At 39.3% G+C, this 10,417-nt stretch overlaps 1 protein-coding gene across 1 annotated transcript; it reads left to right on the top strand.

The window, feature by feature from the left end:
- Window positions 1-2,175: 2,175 nt before the first annotated feature.
- On the top strand, window positions 2,176-3,919 carry LOC306996869 (uncharacterized protein; the record flags this gene model as incomplete). Its single annotated transcript, XM_079609772.1, has 4 exons — window positions 2,176-2,412; window positions 2,522-2,571; window positions 2,776-3,000; window positions 3,752-3,919. The coding sequence occupies exons 1-4, from the start codon at window positions 2,391-2,393 to the stop codon at window positions 3,917-3,919; spliced, it is 465 nt and encodes a 154-aa protein (XP_079465898.1). The 5' UTR covers window positions 2,176-2,390.
- Window positions 3,920-10,417: the final 6,498 nt, after the last annotated feature.

Genomic DNA, 10,417 nt, shown 5'->3' with positions numbered 1-10,417 from the left:
GTACAGAAATGCATCTGCAGATGAAGATTGGCAGTTCCTTGCTGTTATCACCACGTCCACCAAAGCAGGTGTGTGTGTGTGTGTGTGTGTGTGTGTGTGTGTGTGTCAGATGGAGAGGCCTGGTGTTCCCTCACAGCACACACACTTTGTCAATAACATGCCAGTGCACTCAAATATGCAGTGTGTGTGTGTGTGTGTGTGTGTCAGATGGAGATCTGGTGTTCCCTCACAGCACACACACTTTCTGTCAATAACATGCCAGTGCACACTCAAACATGCAGTGTGTGTGTGTGTGTGTGTGTGTGTGTGTGTGTGTGTGTGTGTGTGTGTGTGTGTGTGTGTGTGTGTGTTGTAATTCAATGCCAGTGTTGTGGACTGCATGATCTTTATTTTTTGCGGGTCTGTGGATTAATATATTGATTTACAATCTGCATTACTGAGCTGGACAGCCGCTCTCCACAGTAACATTTATGCTAACAGGAGAACATGCTTTAGTAGAGACACCACACACACTTTCAGCATATTCCACACATGCACTGTGTTCAGAGGAACGAGGCCATCTAGTGACTCGAGTCTGAACTCAGGCTGTGTCTCACATCACATCCCTCCACACCCTGAAATAAGGCACTATTTAAGGGGACAGACACCTGTAGTGCTCTCCGAAACCATGCGGGACGGTATCGAGGGCACTTAATATTCAACAATATCATTGACACCATTATATGAGAACTCATTTGAGCTGGACGATGACATCACGGTTTTCTCCAGGACCGGCTATATAAATAAATTAACTAAGTTAATAACTTATGATTTTTACAACAGAAATGAATCAACACTGAATTTACTTAAAGTCTGTGTGAACCGTAACTCACTTAAGCTGAACAATGGCTTTCTTCTAGAGACCCTCTGGAAAACTAGGCCTGTCCGAATAGGGTTATATATATATTTATATAGGCCTATATATATGGCTGCTAGCAACTTCCCGTAAATTACAATTATTTTAACCAGCACTGACGCCATTTACGAGAAATACCCTTAAAAGATTGTAAAAGTTTCAGAGTGTTTTCACGATTTAGTAAAAGAGTTGGATATTGAAGAGTTAGGAATTACTCCAAGAGTGGTGTTACCAGCTGTCCCTTTGTGGATTTTTCCATAAGGGAATACTTATGGTTAAATTATGGGCAAAAAATACAAGTATTTACAGATGCATCAAAAAAATCCAGATAATGAACATGTAGGGGGTAGCGTTTGTTGTTAAATAAGGATATCAGATAAATGATCAGTTTAATTGCAATAATGATGGCATTGAGATGGATAAATGAGGCAGGATTAAAGGATGCTGTAATATGTTCAGACTCCAGATCTGCTCGTATGTGCATTGAAGCACAACAGTCAGACACTAGACAGGACTTGTTTACACGGAAACGATCTGAAGAGAAAACGCAAAAGTGGCGTTGCGTTATCACTTTTTATTGTGCGTTTAGATGAGCGTTATGGGGGGGGATCTGCGTGCATATGGTGACGCAAAAGTGTGTGATATTAGATGTAGTGTGCACTCCAGACGGCTAGGTGGCGATGTGGAGCACTGGAAGTTAAAGAGACGCTGACACAGTTTGTCATGTTTAATACGGTAAAGCTGCTGCTTTAACCCTCGGAGCTCTTCGGGTGTCACTCAAAAATTACAGATTTTATTTTTTTTTGTCAATGAAATTAATGCTATATTTTAGTTTGATAATGTTTTGTTATTTTCCTGTACTGGCGCATGCCTGTGATGTAAACGCGTACGCGACGCCTTCACTGTCTAGCAGACTTTTGCGTTTTTACAGTTTTTACCCTTTAGACGGGAACGCGGCGGTGGAGTGTTTTTAAGATTTCCACTCTGGAGGGGGGTTTCACTTTTTTGCGTTTTTAAGCCCCAAAAACGTCGTCGCCGTGTAAACGAAAGGCACATCCGATAAAATATTTTTACCCGCGAGCATTCTCGTGTAAACAGGGCCTTAGTAGTGGAGATATTACAAGAATTATATATGCTACAGCAGGAAAGAGTGAGGGTGATATTCATGTGGGTACCAGCTCATGTTGGGGTACAAGGGAATGAGGCGGCAGATAAAATGGCGAAACAAGCATTGCAGGAGGATAGAATAGAAATGGAAATAACACATAGTAGAGATGAAATTAAAGCAATAATTAAAAAACAAATCAAAGATGGCAACACATGTGGGAACCAGGAAGTAAGGGTAGACGTATGTATGCAATCCGCGTGATTTTTTCCCCCAAACCAGTTAAGCGCAAACCACGGCCCCCGCGATGACTCCTCGTCTATAGCTCGATTTCATTGGTCAACTCTAACGTAGTAGTCATCTGAGGAGAAAAGTTTAGACATCAGCTAAATGGATCCGATGTTGACAAACGGTAAGATATGGTTGTTTTCACTATATTTTTATTAATATAAGTATTTGTAGGTTTCAATTATGATTATAATTTTAACTTATTTTATCTGATGAATTTCTATCTTCCTCAGTGGAGAACACTTATTCTGGCTGTGATGAAGACCAAGCCTCAGATCTAAAGGTTACGAATTTGAATTCAATTAATTTGATATAACATCTTTCTGATTATTGTAATATGACGCTTGTAATATTATTTGTTTTAATAAACTTTGTTTACTGTTATGTATCGAAACATTGGGACCATCTCAGTTAAAATGCTTATTGACGAAATCTCTGTCAGCTTTAACGTAAATATCAGTGACTAACATTTCTTTTTAATTTACAGAAATGGTCACCTCCCGGTTACAATGATCATTTCTGCACCTATCATTTGTGCACTCCAAAAGGCCAATCACACCTGGACCACACAAGCTTTGAGACGTCGTTCAGAATTGCACTGACAGAAGTTTGGGAAGTGAAGGAATGGGTGAAAAAGCTTGGGGAGTCATCAGGAGTGAGCTGGAGAGTTGCAGTGACAAAACCAAACAAGGGACAACGTGTGTTTTTTAAGGTATTTCAATTATGTATATATTGTGCTTTATATACTAAAGATATACTAAATCCTGTGGCAAAATCTCCAATGTCTTCAATGAGAAATCTACCGGCAAATCTTAAATAGTACAATCTATAACAATAGTACATAAAAAAAATACTTAATACAATAAAGTTTCATTAGTTAACATTGGTTAGAAGGACCTAGTAATGAACTGCTTCTGCAGCATTATTAATCTTTTGTTAATGTTCATTTTTAACATTCACTAATACATTATTAAAATCAAATATTGTATTTGTTAACATTAGGTAATGTACTGTTAAGTAACATAAACAGACAATGAACAGCTGGATTTTTATTAACTAATATTAACAAATACAGTACCAAATGTATTGCATTGGTCATCATGGTTAGTTCATGTTAGTTATTAACACATCAACTAATGTTAACAATTGAAACCTTATTGTAAAGTGTTGCCGAAAACTATTTATGACATTATTTTTTAAAACATTCTCAATTTACAGCATTTTCTCAGACCAGATCCTATGGACCATACTGTCTGTTTTGGACTCCTTGTGCATACAGAAGTGGATTAATTCTTAGTGGATTATTACAGGGCAAAATGTAAATTTGGAAATTTAAACTAATATTTCCTATTGGCGCACTAATGCAAATTATATAAATATCTAAATGAAATTCTAACATGCCTAAGACTTTTGCATGGTTCTGTATATTTAAACATTCATACTCTATCTATATCTATCCATAGGCTCATTATAGGTGCCAACACAATGTTTGTGCCCGATCAGGCTCAGCTAATCAACGATGGCTCTCAAAAAATACAGGCTGTGAGGCTAAAATGGTTTGCACTCTGGTTAAGACTGTAGACAAAAGGGGAGGATCTAGTAGGTGGGTTAGCAATGTGAAAACGAAATAAAAAAAATTTTGTCAGCTACTTTGTAAGATTTGTTTTTATTTTTGTGATCCCCATATACTCACCTACCCAGCTTCTGTGCGCTTGTACAATGTACATAATCATAACATCTTTATTGCGGAGGCACTGAGATGTGGGGGTCAAGGGGATTGAAACCCTAACTCAGTTGTTTGAGATTGGGCACAGCCCTACATCAGCTCTGGCAGTTCTGAAAAGTGACCTGTTGGCTGAGCATGGCAACAAATATGTATATGCCTCAGCTAACCGTGCCCTTTGCCCAGACCTTCAGTTTTGCTACAGGTATGTGAAAATGTACTTGGTCTTCAAATCAGTAGCTTTGACTGACTTATGCAGTAAAACAATCAATTTAATTTGCAGACTGTATCAGAAAGTGAATAAGCAGGAGTTTGGAGAGCAAAGTGGGGAGGGAATGCTAGCGGCTTTGAAAAGGCAGGAAGAATCCTACAATGCAACGTGTGATGACAGCTGTGCCAAGCTTAAAATGTCCTCAGCAGGAACAACACTTGTAGCCATTTGTTCCCCATTAATGAAACGAACACACAGCCTTTCCAATAGTGGAGAAATGTGTTTTCTGGATTCATCTGGTAACATGGACCAGGAGAACTGCAGAGTGTTTCTGCTTCTCACACACACTTGTGCTGGTGGTCTTCCTCTTGAGATAGTGATAACCCAGTCAGAGAGGACAATTGGTGAGGGCCTTGCGTGTTTCTTACAGATGACTCAAAGGCAGAAAGGGAGCTATAGCCCAGGTCTTTCCTGAAGCCACACAGCTGCTCTGCATATTTCATCTTCTGCAAGCTGTGTGGAGGTGGTTGTGGAACAAAGATCACAGCATTGAGATGAAGGACAGGCAGACACTGTTCAGCATAGTAAAAGACATGCTTTATGCCAGGGAGATGAGTACAGTTGAATTGATGTACCAGCAAGCCCTGGACAACCCTTTGACCAACAGGTAGAGAAAATAGTAGACAGGTAGAGGTACTTCTGATATGTTCACCCTCCAAAAGCCTGTTTTGGGGGATTTATTGTTTTGAATGTATTATTTGTCTGAACTCGCTACAGATACAAGAAGTTCCTGACCTATCTACGGGTACTTTACAATCGACGTGAGAGTTGGGCTCTCAGCTATAGGAGAGACTTGCCAACACGTGGCAATCAAACAAACAACTATGTGGAGGCGGCAATGCGTGTTTTGAAAGACAAAATACTCCAAAGAACAAAAGCATTCAACCTCCCTCAATTATTCAACCTTTTCATCACCCGACTAGAGGTGTACTACGAGGCACGTGTGACAGACGTTGCACTTGGCCATTGGGAGGCATTCCAGCGGTCAAGATTCCTTGCTACAGAAAGTAACACTAAAACATCTGATATTTCTCAGGTGAAGAATAATTTAAAAATATGAATCATTATAAAATTGTAAGATCTTTTTGTAAATATGTCTATATGTCATGTCTTCATGTCACTGTTAGATTGGAGAGAAGAAGTTTCAGGTGAAATCCTCCACATCAGGAGACGCCTGTACCGTGGACATGGAGTTGGAACTCTGCACATGTCCAGTTGGCCATAGTGGGGCACCATGCAAACACCAGGCAGCAGTGGTGCAAAACTACAACATCACCTCCATCAACTTTCTCCCCACAACAGCTGAAATGAGAGCTGAGCTGCTGAAAATAACAAAAGGTATTTTTTTTTTTTGCAGAATCACTTTTCACACATGTGGCAAATATCTAAAGAAGGTATTTAAAGACAATGTCCGATTCATCTTCTTCACAGCCTCAGTTTCTCTTGACTTCCTGAACCCTTTAAGGCAAAATATGCCTTGTTATGTTTTGTTTTTCAATTTATTCTTTTTTTTTCTTGTTTCCAATGATGACATAATTAACAGAAATTCTCTTGCAATATTTATATTCATTTTGTGTGTAAGGAACAGTAGACATGCATCAGCTGGACCGGTCTTCCCCCAGCTCATCTACTCTAGAGGCCGCATACTCCAACCAACCCTGTATGCACAGTAACTCAGAGGGAGGTGAGTTCATGAAGATTAGAAGAGTTAAAGGAACAGTTCAAACTAAAAATTAAAATTATCCCATAATTTACTCATCCTCCAGCCATCCTAGATGTATCTGACTGTCTTCTTTCAGCCGAACACAATCAGAGTTATAAAAAAGTATCCTGACTCTTCCCAGCTTTATAATGGCTTTGAATAGTGTCTGAGTTTTTGAAGCTCCAAAAAGCGCAACTATCCTTCATAAAAGTAATCCATATGACATAGTGGGTTAACAAAGGCATTCTGAGGCGAAGCGAGTTTTTGCAAGTTTTGGATCTAAATGTTTATTAGGGACCGTTTATGTCTGTATAAAAAAATAAAACTATTAGAAAACACGTTATGCTATTTTCCAAATAATGAAGTATGTAAATTGGAAATAGAGCAGAAGCATTCAGATTCAGTTTATCCTTCATTCTAACTTATTTTGCCTCACTTAACAGTACAAATACGTTTCCATTAAATACGACACTTAACCATGAATAACAGGTGTGTTTATATGTAACTAACATTCAGAAACTGTATTTTAAACTAATTAATAAGGATAACTAAATAAGTAATACAAAAAAACACAAGAAATAGCATCTATTGATTATGACTGATTTTATTTGACATGCACAACACGTGACAGATGCACACAGTAAGACGGGTGCGTGTTGATGAGCCGCTAACAAAGCAATCTATTCAAATAATGTTCTGTTCTCTCTCTTAAGATGTAAGTGAGTTTAAATGTCAGCATTATCACATATGTCTATATTTTATACATACAGTCAACTTCACGTATATAAGCAGAATCCATCTTTGAAAAACAGACTCTATCAATCGATCTACGAACCACCGATCCAAATGCGCTGGACCATATGAGATTCTACACAGTTCAGCGCATTTGGATCGGTGGTTCGTAGATCGATTGATAGAGTCTGTTTTTCAAAGATGGATTCTGCTTATATACGTGAAGTTGACTGTATGTATAAAATATCTTCTTATTAAACTGTCTGGACACTGTCAAAGTTCTCAATGCTTCGGTTTGCATGTAGGGACCCTCATTATGCTGCCGTGTTAGTGTGGGGCTATTTTGAGCCTTGTTAGTGGTATTAACAAGCGATTTTTATTTGTCATTACTCCATGCCCCATATACTAGCGTTATACTAGCGTTATAGGCTAAACTGTTTTTAGAGATAAAACTATTTACATTCGATAATCATGAAAACAAATCTCAGATAACGGTTGACTAGGTAACAATGTGTAATTAGACCAAAGGTTCATTTTGCGCTGGAGTTCTCCTTTAAAATGGCACGAGTGTGAGTGTGTGTGTGTGTGAGAGAGAGAGAGAGTGTGAGTGTGAGTGTGAGTGTGTGTGTGTGTGTGTGTGTGTGTGTGTGTGTGTGGGGGAGGGAGGGGGTAATTACAGGTACAGGGTAATTAACAGTGTTTCAAATTGTTTGTTAGTAGATAAGTTAAACGTATTATTTATTATTTATCATTTATCAATTCTGTGCTATGAATTTTTGTTAACAGTAGCAACTGCACATAAAAACTCCTTTCATGCGTCCTTTTAAAGTTAAATTTATGTTTAGAAATTGTGAATTGTATGTAATGTTGCTTTTTTTACCCATAAAAGGCAAACGTGTAATAAAAATGTATATATTTGTTTTGTTTTTGACATCTTTTTCTGGAAGATTTGTTACATACAATAACGCGTGTAGTTTTCTAATTGTAAAGCTCTTTTTTGGTTTGTTTGTGAGTGTGTGTGTGTGTGTGTGTGTCTGTGTGTGCGGACGTGAAATATTTAATTTGGACACTCGTTAACACTAGTAACTGCACAGGGAAAAAATGCACCTCTTTTTATTTACAGTTTTTATGATTTTTATTTATTTATTTATCTTATAAATAAAATATATAATAATAATATATAATATATATAAGTTGTATACTTGTATTTTGGATTTCAGCGATGTGCGGCCAATCAACGCTTTGATAGAGTTGACCAATGAAATCGAGACATTGACGCAAGTCGTCGCTCCGGGGTGTGGTTTTCGGTTAAGGGGCGTGGTTTGCGTCTAGCTGGTTTGGGGGGGGAAAATCACGCATGCAATCCAACCAAACGTGGGGAACAAGAGGTACTCAGGTGGAGGTAGAAGGGAGGAAAACATTTTATCAAGACTTAGAATAGGACATAGGCCTACAGGACTTAATAAAACATTGAAATAATGTCCAAGCGTCCGACAGGACTCTGTGAATGGTGTGGAGACAATGTAACAGTATCAGATTTTCCTCTGTTGGATTATATTTTTCCTTTTTCAACTTTGCCTTTAAAGGAACACTCCACTTTTTTTGGAAATAGGTTCATTCTCCAGCTCCCCTAGAGTTAAACAGTTGAGTTTTACCGGTTTCGAATCCATTCAGCCGATCTCCGGGTCTGGCGGTAGCACTTTTAGCATAGCTTAGCATAGATCATTGAATCTGATTAGACCGTTAGCATCTCTCTAAAAAAAAAAATTATCAAAGAGTTTAGATATTTTTCCTATTTAAAACTTCAAGTTCAAACTTCTAATAATCCAGGAACTGCTGCCGTACCAGCAGCGCAGTGATATTACATACTTATGGCGCTTTTCCACTGCATGGTACGGCTTGGTTCGGCTCGGTACGGTTCGATTCAGCGCGGAACGGTTCGGCTCGCTTTGCTTTTCCACTGCGTGGTACGACTTGACTCGGTACGGTACGGCACGGTTCGGTTCGCTTTAGCTCGGTTGCTTTTCCACTGCAGTTAGTACCGCTTCAAAGTGGGTGGGACTGATCGTTATTGTATGTCCGGTGGTAGCCGTGTGCGGCTAAGAGCTGTGCTACTTCCGCTCCTCGGCAACCAACGAGAGGAACGTCTGCACCTCGTCCACTGACCACGATTCAGCCATTTCTTGTTTGTTTGTTTTTTACTTTTTTGTAAAACAGGTGCTACCGTGTTGGCTGTTGTCTGTCTATTTAAATCTAGCGGGTTTAGTGTCTCGTGTCGCAAATACAATGACGCTGAAGTGACGATTCTGTCTGCCCCAATCAGTGATCTGCAGTGTTTTCACGTCACATTTAGTATCGGTACGGTACGCTTGGAACCTCAACAGAGGTGGTACCATTTAAAGCGAGCCGTACCGTACCGTACCATGCAGTGGAAATGCGCCATAAGTGAGCCGTACCGAACCGAGCCGTACCGTACCATGCAGTGGAAAAGCGCCAAAGCGTGCCGTGCCGTACCGAACCGTACCGTACCATGCAGTGGAAAAGCGCCATTAGTGCCGGTCACGTTGGAAGTTACCGAGCTGGGGACTATTTTCAGGCGCTGTGTAATATCATTGCGCTGCTGGTCCGGCAGCAGTTCCTTGATTATTACGCAGGAATGAGAGTATAGTTCCTAGTCATATTGGCCTAGAAAATCGCAATTTTTCATTTTTGTCGGTCACTTAGTACACGTTGTAACTACAGAAGAGTCAAGTTTTAAATAGGAAAAATATCGAAACACTTTGGTCATTTTTTTGAGAGATGTAATGGTCAGATTCAATTATCTATGCTAAGCTATGCTAAAAGTGCTGCCGCCAGACCCGGAGATCGGCTGAATGGATTCGAAAGTGTTCCTGTAAGTCTGTTCTAAGCAGTGTTCTTGTGAGTACATCTCAGAGGCTTGATAAATACGGACCCAGTTCAGTTTTTATATTATTCTCATGCCCTGCGTCTCGCATTTCTGATTGCAAAAACGCATTCTGTCTGAACCAGGCTTTGTGATGTTTTTATGATGACACTGTCCAGTCAGACGAAGAAGACAACAGCATCATCATCATCTCTCATAAAACTCTGCGTCACACGGTTCTCACTGACGCCCTCGTTTCCACATTACCCCCCCAGTCAGTCAGACTCCAAACACACGATCAGTGTGAGTACACAAAACCGACATGGTGAACATCAGTTACATCACATGACTGAAGCTGTTAACTGTCACACGCTTTTTACACACAGATCTGCATTTTGTAATGCCACTGTGGCATACAACAGGCCTAATGTGTAAAATGTGTGTGTTGTGGTTTTCTGGGGAGGTGGAGGAACTATTGTGTGTCCCTTTTGTTTTGAGATTTCTTATTGTTGTTGTTTTACATGTTATTTAATCACCTCTATCTTTATTTATTTTTATAGTGCAATCAATAAATATATATATTTTTTCATAAATCCGGGTTTAAACTAAGTAAACAAGGACTGACATTTTTAAAATTAGGGTTACCAAAAAACTGAAATTTTACAGTCTCACTCCAGCCAAAGTTGTCAACCCTGTAAAAGGATGCTAAAAAAGACTTCGCTTTCCTTGGACAAGCAAATTTATTTGTTTTTGATGAATATACGACAATCAAAGTCAATCTCTCTCTCGTTCACTCTCTGTTTAGGCTTGTTAAGTG

This window comes from Phoxinus phoxinus, assembly GCF_949152265.1.
Source record: "Phoxinus phoxinus genome assembly, chromosome: 4".
Taxonomy (NCBI): Eukaryota; Metazoa; Chordata; class Actinopteri; order Cypriniformes; family Leuciscidae; genus Phoxinus; species Phoxinus phoxinus.
Note: the sequence above shows the minus strand (reverse complement) of the source record. Positions and strands in the feature narration are given on the sequence as shown.